Below are 13,932 nucleotides of genomic sequence, written 5' to 3' on the forward strand. Positions count from 1 at the left end.
TTGTACCTTTGAAACATTGACGTTTAGAAGCTGTCATTATTCTATTGATAGCAATAGCAATAGCCCTTAGACTTATATACTGCTTCACAGCCCTCTATAAGCAGTTTACAGAGTCAGCCTATGGCCCCCAACAATCTGGGTCCTCATTTTACCCACTTCAGAAGGATGGAAGGATGACTAAACCTTGAGCCTGGTGAGATTTGAACTGCCAAATTACAGGCAGTCGCCAGGCAGCAGAAGTAGTCTGCAGTACTGCATTCTAACCACTGTGCCACCATGGCTCATATGATGCTGTGGTGGCGCAGTGGTTAGAATGCAGTATTGCAGGTAACTCTGCTGACTGCCAGCAATTCGATTCTGAGTGGCTCCAGGTTGACTCATCCTTCCATCCTTCCGAGGTTGGTAAAATGAAGACCCAGATTGTTGGGGGCAATATGCTACTGCTGTAAACAGCTCAGACAGGGCTATAAAAGCACTGTGAAGCGGTATATAAGTGCTATTGCTATTTCCAAAATGTCCAAGAATGCTAAGTTTGGTGGCCAAGATCTATTATGACAACTTTGAGGCACTCTTATGTAGCCAAAGAGAGGTAAAAGGTAAAGGTTCCCCTCGCATATACGTGCTAGTCGTTGCCGACTCTAGGGGGCGGTGCTCATCTCCGTTTCAAAGCCTAAGAGCCAGCACTGTCCAAAGACATCTCCGTGGTCATGTGGCCAGCATGACTCAACGCCAAAGGCGCACAGAATGCTGTTACCTTCCCACCAAAGGCGATCCCTGTTTTTCTATTTGCATTTTTATGTGCTTTCAAAACTGCTAGGTTGGCAGAAGCTGGGACAAGTAACGGGAGCTCACCCTGTTACACGGCAGCACTAGGGATTCGAACCACTGAGCTGCCGACCTTTCGATCAATAAGCTCAACATCCTAGCCCCTGAGCCACCGTGTCCCCTAGAGCCAAAGAGAACCAACCCAACCCTTATTACCAACCGAACCCCTCCCAAAAAGCAACAAAGCCTAAATATGAACCTGCCGAATGATTTCATTCTGTGTTCATTATTTCCCCAAATAAACTGACAGCAATAACAACAGTGCCACGCTGAGTATGATGTATGTTTTTCCTGACCCCTCTCGTTCTATATTACACCAAACTGCCAAGCGAGTCACAAGATGTTCTGTGAAAATAAATGAAATAAAAATATATTAAAAATGGCTAATTGTGTTTGCAATCCATCCTGACTCTGGTACCATGACTCATCCCTTACAAACATTTATAGTTCAGTGAGAGTTTAATGCTTCCAAGTGCTTCTTATCTCTCTTTTTTTTTATCTCCGTGCAGAATCAGCATTTTATGTTTTATAAATGTTTTCATTGAAATCCATTGTTACTTTCCATTCCTGCTCTTGCCAGCCAGATCTAATTATTCATAGCCCAAATGTTGACTTCTTTTTAGAACATAGAATATAGAATAACAGAGTTGGAAGGGACCTTGGAGGTCTTCTAGTTTCTTCCCTGCAGGAAAACCCTACATCACTTCAGACAAATGGTTACCCAACATCTTCTTAAAAACTTCCAGTGTTGGAGCATTCACAACTTCTGCAGGCAAATTGTTCCACTCATTAATTGTTCTAACTGTCAGGAAATTTCTCCATAGTTCTAAGTTGCTTGTCTCCTTGATTAGTTTCCACCCATTGCTTCTTGTCCTGCCCTCTGGTGCTTTGGAGAATAGCTTGACTTTCTCTTCTTTGTGGCAGCCCCTGAGATATTGGAACACTGCTATCATGTCTCCCCTAGTCTTTCTTTTCATTAAACTAGACATACTCAGTTTCTGCAACCGTTCTTCATATGTTTTAGCCTCCAGTCCCCTAATCATCTTAGTTGCTCTTCTCTGCACCCTTTCCAGACTTTCAATATCTTTTTAAATATTGTGGTGGCCAGAACTGGATGCAGTATTCCAAGTGTGGCAGTACTAAAGCTTTATAAGCCTTACACAATGTAAGCCACCCTGAGTCTTCGGAGAAGGGCAAGATATAAATTCAAATTAAAATAAAAAATAAAAAATATATAAAGTGGTGTTAATAGTAATATTCAACTCTGACAGTGATCCAGAGAAAGTTGGTATGTTCATTTCTCATTTAGGAAAGGCTTCTTTGTGTCACTTCCTTGATTGTGAATTTTGACTCAACTACTTGGAATGAGTAGGCAGGGTGTTATAAATGGATTTCCCACTGGAATTGCACCCTTGGTAGAAGAGGATGTCCATCCCAGATAAGAGCAACATCTTGTTCTTGGTCGAGGACAGGGGTGAAATCCAGCAGGTTCTGACAGGTTCTGGAGAACCGGTAGCAGAAATTTTGAGTAGTCCAGAGAACCTTCAGATGCCACCTCTGGCTTGTCCCAGAGTGGAGATTTTGCAGTATCCTTCCCTGCTATGCCCACCAAGCCACACCCACTAAACCACACCTTGCCCACCAAGCCACGCCCACAGAACCGGTAGGAAAAAAAATTGGATTTCACCACTGTTCGAGGATATACAAAAATGGTACTCCTCTGCTAGAATTTCCAGACAAACATAGATTAATATATAAGAAGTATTTCTTAAGTGCATTAATCAATTCCGCCCTCAGTTTTTATTCATCTGGGGGTGTTAATGGGATCAATTAAAAAAGCATGTGTGTGTGTTTGCAAATCCTGAAATATGTGGGATTCTGGTATGTGACTATATTAGCGCATGGAATGATTGGACACTAATTGCTCCAACTGGGACAGCTAGTTTTCATTCATGTGAGCACTACTTCTTACACTTTCTTCAGCATCTCAAATAGATACCCATAGTATAGTTTGTCGAGTTGGACCATAAGAAAGGCTGAGCACCAAAGAATTGAGGCCTTTAAATTCTGGTGCTGGAGAAGACTCCTGCAAGTCCCTTGGACTGCAAGGCAATCCAACTGGTTAGTTCTAGAGGAGATCAACCCTGAGTGCTCTTTAGAAGGCCAGGTCCTGAAGATGAAACTCAAATACTTTGCCCACCTAATGAAAAGAAAGGAGTCACTGGAGAAGAGCCTAATGCTGGGAAAGATGGAGGGCAGAAGAAGAATGGGACAACAGAGAACAAGGTGGCTGGATGGAGTCACTGAAGCAGTAGGCATGAGCTTAAATGGACTCCAGAGGATGGTAGAGGACAGGAAGGCCTGGAGGAACATTGTCCATGGAGTCGCGATGGGTCGGACATGACTTCGCAACTAACAACAAAATAGATTGGGGAATGTAGAAAGTGATTTCAGCTCATTGGTTGACCGCCTAAGTATTGTTTTAGTTTTCTATAGCCTGAATGTGGAGATAATGTGGAGAATATCAGATAGTCCTCAACTTACAACAGTTCCTTTAGTGACTGTTCAAAGTTACAACGGATCTGAAAAATGTGACTTACGACCGTTTTTTCATAGTTACAACCTTAGCAGCATCCCCAGGATCTTGTGATCAAAATTCAGACTGTTGGCAACCGGTTCATATTTATGATAGCTGCAATGTCCCTGGGTCACGTTATCCTCTTTTGTGACCTTCTGACAAGCAAAGTCCATGGGGAAGCCAGATTCATTTAACAATCCTGTTACTAACTTTACAACCCCAATGATTCACTTGTTAACAACTGTAGCAAGAAAAGTCATAAAATGGGGCAAAAATTCCATTCTTAACAAATTGTCTCACAACAACAGAAATGTTGGGCTCCATTGCAGTTGTAAGTCGGGGACTACCTGTGTTTGTACTATCAGGGAGCAGAGAGAAAATATCTGCTGTGAACTCCACATAGGTGTCAGGAAGGGCATCCAACCAGTAAACATGCTTAGCTCCATTCAGTCAACCCAACAGAAAGGGATTTCAGGTCGTAAAAAGAAAAATAAATGTACTAAATTTGCATGCAGGCCTCTCATTTCTGTTCATTTCCTGTTGCCCCCTGCAGACAGCAGCTCAGGCGGTTTTATTTATGTGCATGAATACCGCTGGAATCTTCATTAGCTACCTGTCAGATCGAGCACAACGCCAAGCCTTCTTAGAGACCCGAAGATGTGTAGAAGCTCGACTGCGGCTGGAAACCGAAAATCAGCGGCAGGTAAGGCAAGAGGAAACATCTGGAGAACTTCCCCTGTGTGCTCTCCAGCGGTGGGATTCAGCCGGTTCAGGCCGGTTCGGGCAAACTGGTAGTTAAATTGCTGGCTGGCTTTGCCCCGCCCCTTTCAGGAGTCCCCTTGTACCCTGTTTTCACTCCCAGGAGGCAACAGAGAGGCCTCCTAGGCCCAAAATGAGGCGTGGGGGGGGTGCAGCGTGGCTCCCACGTGGCCCATTTTTGCTCCCAGAAGGCTGCATAGAGGTATCCTAGGCCCAAGGGGGATGCAGCATGACCTCATGCAGCCTGATTTCACTCCCAGGAGGCTGCAGGGAGGCCTACTAGGCCCCAAATGGGGCACCGGGGGAGCTGTACAGCCCCCTCTCCCATGGCCTATTTTTGCTCTCAGGTGGCTGCAGGGAGGCCTACTAGGCCCAAAATGGCGTGGGGAGGTGTGCATCCCCCCTGCGGCCCATTTTTCCTCCCAGGGTGTGCAGGAGGCCGAGTGCTGCCTGTCACACTATTGTGTTTGGTGTGCCGTCCTGACAACTCAGAGGCTGTTTCCCTCAAGGCTTCCCATGGGACCGTATGCCCTGGCTGGGGGGCGACCAAGGCTCTGGCAGTTGCAAAAACTTCGGGACCACATGCATTTAGAAAATGCGCTGCTTGAAAGATCAGTGAAGTCATTCACCTCCAGAAAACACTCAACCTTTCCTTATACGCTTCCTATGTCTCAGCGGCAGCGTTGAACAGGGCAAAGGTTAGTGGTGCCATTGGACTGACCGGCTCAGGAGTGTAATGGAGTTGCCAACTTTTGCGACGTCTCATCGCCCGTGACTCGTGGCAGCACTATCTCAGTGCTAGCCGCTCCAGTAGTGACTTAGCTCACAATCGCCTCAGAAATCCCATCCTCATCGCCAGTGCTCTATCTGGAGACTGAGGTGAATAACTGAGGTGTCGAGAGAAGGCTAATATAAGGCTAATGTCAGAGTTCTTTAATGAACAGAACTCGGCTAACAGGCAACTCCAGGAACCGGCAACAACAACAGCATCTGACAACTCTTATATAGCAAGGCTGTCAGACCGAACAGCCAATAAACATAAGGAGAACTCCCGTGCGTGCAGTAACTATGTGCGTCGGCCAATAGGTTAACAGCCTCTGAGTTGTCATGGCAGCATGCCGAACACAACACTCACACCCTGGCCATGCCCACCATGGCCACGCCCACCCAGCCAGTCATTAGAACAGAGAACCGGTTGTTAAATTATTTGAATTCCACCACTGGTGCTCTCCATTCTGCCTTTGGCTTTGCAACAGTGGAAGACTTCTGGCAGCATTTTTGTTCTTGCAGAAAATTAAGAATACTGAATATTTTCATCCAATCTTCAGGTTTAGGATTAAAGTTCTTCTTAGTGAAAAACACTTACTTGATGCTTCGCTTTTCTCGCCTTAAAATAAGTTCCATGCTTAATAAGAACCTAGCAACAATACATTAAATGCACTTGGAATGAAGACAAAAAGGGTTATTAGTGCTGTGATTAAATGGCTTTTTAAAAAGGAGCAAACTCTTAAGCACCAAAGGAGAAAATAGTTACCTTTTTTCTTGAATATTCTTTGAATATGAGCTTACCCATGGCCAGTCATTCATTCAGCTGAAAACCTCTAGATAGAAAGTTGTGAGTCATTGTGCTTTGAGCTAAAATGCGAGATCATCCATAACTATTTATATTCAAACATTTGGGCATAGCCCAGGAAGTTTAATTTCTCTCCTCCTTCAGTGGAATGAGATATATGATAAGCGCTGGTCCAAAGAAACAGCAAAACTTTGTTCTATCCCAGGGCGAAGTTTTGAGGAATTAGAAAATCGATCTTGATCTAAAGTCTTCGATGTGTGAAGTGAGTTCTCTTCTCCAAAATTGTGTGTACTTAAATTTCGGGATTTTTTTAAGCTAGAAGACAAAGGCAATACCAATACAAAATAGCTTTAACAATCAGAGATATAGGGGGAAAAAATCTGCTATTATGCATTGATCGTACTCATTAATATCCCATTCTTTCTATTGAAATAGAAATAATAGAATAACAGATTTGGAAGGGACCTTGGAGGTCTTCTAGGCCAACCCCCTGCCTAGGCAGGAAACCCTACACCACTTCAGACAAATGGTTATCCAACATCTTCTTAAAAACTTCCAGTGTTGGAGCATTCACAACTTCTGGAGGCAAATTGTTCCACTGATTAATTGTTCCAACTGTCGGGAAATTTCTCCTTAGTTCTGAGTTGCTTCTCTCCTTGATTAGTTTCCACCCATTGCTTCTTTTCCTGCCTTCTGATGCTTTAGAGAATAGGTTGATCCCCTCTTCTTTGTGGCAGCCCCTCAAATATTGGAACACTGCTATCATGTCTCCCCTAGTCCTTCTTTTCATTAAACTAGACATACCCAATTTCTGCAACCGTTCTTCATATGCTTTAGTCTCCAGTCCCCTAATCATCTTTTTTGCTCTTCTCTGAACTCTTTCTAGAGTCCACATCTTTTTTATATCGTGGCAACCAAAACTGGATGCAGTATTCCAAGTGTGGCCTTACCAAGGCTTTATAAAGTGGTGTGAACATTGATCATTCAACTTCAGAAAAGCAGTCCTCCTACACTTCATTAATAGAAAATGAGTTTTCTAATGATAAGAAATGGGTTCTTTCAAACCTGCATTTATCAGCTGAGTCTAGTTTTAGATAATCCTACATTAGGATTCAAACAGGATTATGGAAAGCTGTTATGAAGAGAAGCTGTGGGAACGCAACATTAAACTAGAATTTAGGATAAGTCTGGTAGATTGAAACCCACCTATCTCCTCAACAATAATTGGCCTGCAGACCAAGCAGTGCTTATGACTAAGTATTAAAACTTCAACAGGAGGAGTTCAAAATGGTTGACTTCTCCCATTCAAGAGTCTAGGATAATGGTTTTCAACCTCAGCAACTTTAAGATATGGGGGCTTCAACTTCCATGGCTGGAACCAAATCTGGTGGACCCTCAGAAATAGGAATGAGGGAAAAAATATAATAACCTATGTTTCCTCCATTAACAATTTTCAAGAGGCCATGGCAGAAGATTTAAATGGAACTTGTGGGATCATATCTTTCTCTCCAATGTTTGAAATTTCCAAATTGTTTCCTGAGCTATTTTGACACGAGGGAAGGTTTTTACATTTCTTTTTGCTGCAAGTTGATTTTTTTGGGGTGGGGTGGGGGGAATCTAATGTCTATCTCCTTTTAAACAAGGTTCCATGCACAGTTGTTTTTAGCAAAAAAAGGAAAAACAATTCAATACTCATCCCATTTCACCAGAAACTGAGTCACAATTTGGAGATCAAGGACAACAATGAATCTGAAATTCCAGATTTCCATCATGTCATGCACATAAAAAAAAAGAGAAACAACCTAGAATTAAGGACAAATTTCCTGACAGTGAGAGCAATCAACCAGTGGAACGGCTTGCCTTCAGAAGTTGTGGGTGCTCATCATTGGAGACTTTCAAGAAGAGACTGGACAGCCATTTGTCTGAAATGATATAGGGTCTCCTGCTGGAGCAGGGGGTTGGACTAGAAGGCCTCCAAGGTCCCTTCCAACTCTATTATTCTATCTTCTAACATTTCAAAAGAACTGTCCAAGTGCTTATATTTTTATTCGTTCAGTCATTTATCAAATTTATACTGCTGCCTTTCTCACCAGAATCTTCACCAATGAAAGATTCAAATACATAAATATTTTCCACTGAATCAATAGACTTCAGGTGAAAGTCGGGTGTTTGGGTTTTTTTTTTTTTTTTGGTTGGTTGCAATTTTATTGGTTCATTAAATCCAGAGCCTATTAACTCCTCTCCCTGTTGTTTTGTTGTTTCAGGAGCGGCTGGTTCTGTCTGTGTTACCTCGATTTGTCGTGCTAGAAATGATTAATGACATGAGCAATGTGGAGGGCGAACATTTACAACACCAGTTCCATAAGATCTATATTCACCGTTACGAAAACGTCAGGTGCTTCTCCTTTTTTTCCAGATTAACTGTGTCTTCTTCTGCTGAATGCATGTTCGTCTTTTGCTCAGTTTCTTCCTCAATGGTTTGGAAGGTTTAGGAGACGTTCCTGAATTGTTGAGTTCCTCTTCTTGTTGTTGTTCTCCACTTCTTCTTCTTCCTGTTGTTGTGACTCCAGCCCCCGAACCTGGCCCCATGCCGGAAAGTGACTCCGAGAGTGAGGGGGAAGGGCCGGTAAGGCTTACCTCGGGAGCACCGATTCCTTTGGCCCGGCTCCAGGAACCAGAACCAGGCCAGTCGGAGGACGTAATGAGGCCGTCATCCCCTGATTCCTCCCTTCCCCAGGCTACGCCTTCAGACCCAGCTGATAATAATAATAATCAAGCTTGGATTGACCCACGCTTGAGAAGATTAGAGAGGCAGCATCATCAAAGGGGAGGGTGGGGCAGGAGCCCCACCCCACAGGATATATAAGGAGCTTTGGGACTGCTCTTACTCCACAGGAAGCAAAAGTTTAGCTGAACCGTTTCAAAAAGAGCTGAAAGTCTTGCTACGTGAGTCATTTGTTTGAACTTTGGCAGGCAGCTATGATTTCTCTTCCAGGACTGATAAGAGCCGTGAATCCACTGGCTGAAGGCCAGCTCGTTAATCTGAAGTGGGGAACATCTGTTTGGAAACGGAGATGTCCCTGTCTAATTCCTCAAAATATCCAGGTCTTCTTTTGCTCGTTTCACTTTCTGTTACAAATGAGAGGGGACTGATATCATTTTAGTGCTCCAGTTTTCCATTGTAGCCCGCTGAGTCTGCCATCCCAAGCATGCTAACTTCAAAGGATGTGTTCTGCCCCACCCAACAGAAGACACATGAGCCGACTGTATTTGCCAGCAATTTATTCTTGCTACAGATATCAGCTCTGGCAATGAACCTGCGATGGCCTGCCAAGTCCTCCTTATCTCTTCAATGCTACTGCAGTCTGTTGCTAGAGCAACCCAGAGTTCAGAAGTAAACAGAAGTCCGAAAAGCCAATTCCTGAATAAAGCAACTAAAGTTTCCAAAAGTCAGTCTTTGTCCATCACGGAGCCCCAAAGGCAGCTCCACCCACTTTTATACCCTGTGGGGTGTGGCACTCCCTGGGCTGGCCCCTTTCTTTCTTTTGCTGCGCACGCTTCACTCGGCGTCGCTGCCTTGCATCTAGCCACAATTGATCCTCCTCCTCAGCTGGCTCTTGGGGCATTGCCAGGGGGAAGGAGGGGTCAGGGGAAGTAGGCCATGTCAGCTCCTCCTCCTCCACCTGGCCTGCTTCTGGAATCTGGAGTGGAGCCAGAGAGGAAGATTCTGCAGGGGGAAGCCCTGTCGGCTCTTCCCCCTCACTCTCCGAGTCACTCTCTGCCAGGAGGCCAGGTTCGGGGCCCACAGGCACAACAGATGTATGGACACAATGGATGGGACTTGCTTCCTTGTAAATACGATTAAGCTTCAGCAACAATCTTTTCAGTTACTGCTGTATGCCCAGGCCCTTGCAGCAATCGCACAGATGTGCACAATTCAAGATATGGAAGACTGATTTATCCCTGGCTGGGCAACCGCCAGGAAACAGAAAGAAAAGCAGAGCTATCAAAGCATGGATGAAAAAAGACTAACCCTCCTGAATGCAATAGGGCATCCTGAAACCCAATTTCGTTTGGACTGCTAGCTAGCAATCCTGCCAGTTGGAATCACATTTTTTTAAACTATTCAGTTAAAATAACTATTCGGGCCTGCATATTTTATTATGCTTGAGAGGAATTATCCAGTTATTTATTCCATCCTGTCACAGGCTTAATAAATTAATTCCTCTCCCTCTCTTTCTTTCCCACTCCCTCTCCCTGGTTAGGGTTAAGGGAAGTAGTGGGTTTCAATTTAGTTTGCTACCAGTTCGCTCATGCGCAGAAGCCTCCCACTGCCACCACTACCAGTTTGCCCAAACCGGGATGAACTGGTAGCAACCCACCACTGGTTAAGGGACTTTGGGTTAGATGGATGGTGATTGCAGAGACAAATGTTGCCTGCCTAATTACTACAGGTAGTCCCTCACTTATGACCACAATTGAGGTCAAAATTTCTGTTGGTAAGCAATGCAGCTGTTAAGTGTGCTTGGCCCCATTTTACAACATTTCTTGCCACAATTGTTAAGTGAATGACTGCAATTGTTAAGTTAGTAACTCAGTTGTTAAGTGAATCTGGGTTCCACATTGTCTTTGATTGTCAGAAGGCTGCCAAAGGTGATCACATGACCCCAGGACACTGCAACCATCATCAATATATATATTGCCAAGTGTCTGAATTTTGATCACGTTGACAGTGGGGGTACTACAGTGGTCGGAAATATGGAAGTCACTGTTTTCCGTGCCGTTGCAACTTTGAATGGTCAACAAATGGTTGTAAGTCGAGTTCTAGATGTATTAATTCCTCTGTTCCTTCAGCTTATCTGTTCCCTTTTCTCTCTTCTGTCTCCCCCAAACTTGATTCTGCCACAAACATTATTTTTAGTCTACATCATTGGAAAATCAAAGGATCAGGTTGGGGAAAGATCATTCTGGAAAAAGTCTATATAGTCACTAAAACTTTGGTTTGGTTTGGTGACTGAAGTGCCTCAGATAGAAAGTCCATACAGAGAGTGGTGAGGACAGCCGAGAACATGATAGGAAGCTCGCTTTCTGTTATTCAGAATACTGTTTATAAACACTATGTGCTTAGAGCTCAAAGCAGCTCATGGTCTGTTTCTGTTGCTCCCCTCTGGAAGGAGGTTTTGAAGTATTTCTAGCAAGACTACTAGATTCTGTAACAAATTTGTTCCTTATGCCATCCATCTAGTAAACTTGCAAGATTCGTTTTTCTCGCCATGTACATGTATACATCTGAAATAGACTGTGTTGTTTCTCTGTGTGTCATATATGTGTGTGTGGATATGCATAATGGTTAGCCTTTGAGAGCTGAATGCAACGAAATTTCATTTTAATGTGTCCTGATTAGTGTACATTTAAAGTGACAATAAAGCTCTATTCTATTCTATTCTATTCCATTCCATTCCATTCCATTCCATTCCATTCCATTCCATTCTTGATGAGAGGATCAGTCATACATGATTACTTCTCTGTGTAGCATTGCTCTTTGAGTACTACATCCTTACTAATCTGATTGTTCATCTCCTTTCTGTGTTCAGCATTCTTTTTGCAGATGTGAAAGGATTCACCAATCTCTCTACAACATTATCGGCTCAAGAGCTGGTTCGGATGCTGAATGAACTTTTTGCCAGATTCGATCGCTTAGCACATGTGAGTCCAATTGCTGATGTCTTTTCTCTGAACTTCGGTAGAGAAGCATGACGGATAAAAGAAAAATGCATACACAAATGACACTTAAATCAGATTTGCACATTGGGTGACTCACAAGGCCAAATGCAAAATTTTGCTATTAGTTTCCGGTTTTTCTCAGTTTTTTAGTTTTCGGTTTTTCTCAGTTTTTCAGTCTAAGACGGGCACAACTAACATGTGCTCGGCAGGCTGTACATAGTTGTTGCACAGTCTTGAAATATCCCTGATTTTAATTTTGCTGGGTTAACTGTTCCTTCCATTTATTTGCCTAGCTAAATTGCTTTTTTCTTCATTTGAAGCAAATGTTTCTTTCCCATCTCATGTTTCATGAAACTAGACAATGTTCCTTGAGAAACCGACTCAAACCAGAATAAGTAGCAAGTTATATTCTCCATTTCTCCTGATGTACCTCCCACATGCCCCATTTTGGCCCTAGGAGGCCTCCCTGCACTTACCTGGGAACCAAATGGGGTGCATGGGGACTCCTGAAAGGGATGGGGCAGGAAGGGGCAGGGCCAGCCAGCAATTTAACTACTGGTTCACCCAAACCGGCCCGAACCACCTGAATCCCACCATTGGTCAAGAGTAAGCTTCAGTTAAATAGCCTTCAAACATCCCTTAAGCTGCAATGATTCATATTTCATCTTCATTCATTAAGTCATGACAAGACCGAGCTATTACTAATCCATCATATTAAATGAGTAAATATTCAATGAACGAAAAACATCTCACTGAGTCATCGAGGAATGCATCTGCTATCATGAACTAATTTTAGTGGGTTCAATCTGGCATGCTGTCCTGTGGTTAGCGGCCTACAGCTTTGGTTATCAGAGTTCATGACATTCCTCTCCACAGTTCTGCTCATGTAAGGAGAAGCTGGGAAATGCAGAAAATTGTATTGTCAAAAAACTGTATCGTCTCTGCTATGTTTACAGGCTTAGGTGATGATTGGTGGTGGTAATGATTGTGAGATTTACAGATAATCCTCAATTTACAATCACAATTCAGATCAGAATTTGGGTTGCTAAGTGATTGCAGTCATTAAGCAAGTCATCATAATAACACAGCTGGAAGGGAGTTTGGAGGTCTTCTATCTAGTCCAACCTGCTGCTCAAGCATGAAACATTTACCATTTGAGACAAATGGCTGCCCAGCCTTTTCCTAAAAATCTCCGGTGTTGGAGTACCCACAAGTTTTGGGAGCAAGTTGTTCCACTGATTAATTGTTCTCATTGTCAGGAAATTTCTCCTTAGTTCTAGGTTGCTTCTCTCTTTGATGACTTTCCATCCATGGCTTCTTGTTTTGCCCTCAAGTGCTTTGGAGAATAGCTTGACTCCCTCTTTTTTGTGGCAGCCCCTCAGATATTGGAACATTGCTATCATTTCACACACACCCTAGTCCTTCTTTTCATTACATCACAATGCCAGGTCTGATTTTATAAACTTTTTTACTCTGGTCATTAAGCAAATCACATGATCATAACGCAAATCCAGTTTCCCCAACAGACCGGGGTTGTCAGAAACTGGCCCATAACATTGCAAATTGTTCCGTAACCAACATAAATGTGAGCGGGTTGCCAAGTGCTCGGATTGTGATCATGTGCCCACAAGGGTGGTCGGATAGTTGTAACTTCAAGGACAGGATGTCAGCATTCCAGGAAAAAAAAACACCCAACTCCAAGTAAAAACTCTGAAGCAAGTATTTTTCAACGTTTTATTCAGTGGTGGGATTCAGCCAGTTCGCACCACTTCGGAAGAACCGGTTGTTAACTTTCTGAGTAGTTTGGTGAACTGGTTGTTGGAAGAAATCATTAGGGCAGAGAACTGGTTGTTAAATTATTTGAATCCTACCACTGGTTCTATTTACTAGGATAGGTAAACTGGCACATCTGGGAAAACCCAAATCTGAGAGTTCTGGGTTTTCCCTCAGTAAACCAAAACCCCCAAAACCATCCCCTCATTCTTCAGTCGATCACATGCTCCAATCGCCAACCGTCCATTTCGAGACAACACTCCAACCAGTGGTGGGATTCAGCCAGTTCGTACCACATTGGGAGAACCGGTTGTTAATTTACTGAGCAGTTTGGCGAACTGGTTGTTGGAAGAAATCATTAGGGTAGAGAACCGGTTGTTAAATTACTTGAATCCCACCACCTACTCCAACCACTCCTTCTCCAGATGCAGGATTGGCCTGACCTTGATTGACAGGAAGAATGCTATTATGTCTAAAGACAATCCCTCTACTAAATCCCCCCCCCACTCCCACACATGAGAAAGTGGCAGCACGGAAGCTTCCGGCTGACACGGGACATGTCACTTTTTCCAAAGCCATTCAAACAGTCATTAAATGAACAGTTGTAAGTTGCAGTATTTTATTTCAAACAATGGATTTATATCTGGTAATGTGATTTTACCATCTATACCTGGTGCCCCTTGTGAGTGGCGTGGTGGCT

The 13,932-nt window shown here is 43.5% G+C and overlaps 1 protein-coding gene across 3 annotated transcripts in view; it reads left to right on the top strand.

The window, feature by feature from the left end:
• Window positions 1-13,932, top strand: part of ADCY8 (adenylate cyclase 8) — a 179,694-nt gene that overhangs the window by 65,907 nt on the left and 99,855 nt on the right. For all 3 annotated transcript variants that reach the window (XM_058177076.1, XM_058177077.1, XM_058177078.1), the window contains exons 2-4: window positions 3,957-4,106; window positions 8,000-8,130; window positions 11,330-11,441. In XM_058177076.1, coding sequence (XP_058033059.1) covers window positions 3,957-4,106; window positions 8,000-8,130; window positions 11,330-11,441 — 393 coding nt within the window. The remainder of the gene's footprint in view (window positions 1-3,956; window positions 4,107-7,999; window positions 8,131-11,329; window positions 11,442-13,932) is intronic.

This window comes from Ahaetulla prasina, chromosome 3 (assembly GCF_028640845.1).
Source record: "Ahaetulla prasina isolate Xishuangbanna chromosome 3, ASM2864084v1, whole genome shotgun sequence".
Taxonomy (NCBI): domain Eukaryota; kingdom Metazoa; phylum Chordata; class Lepidosauria; order Squamata; family Colubridae; genus Ahaetulla; species Ahaetulla prasina.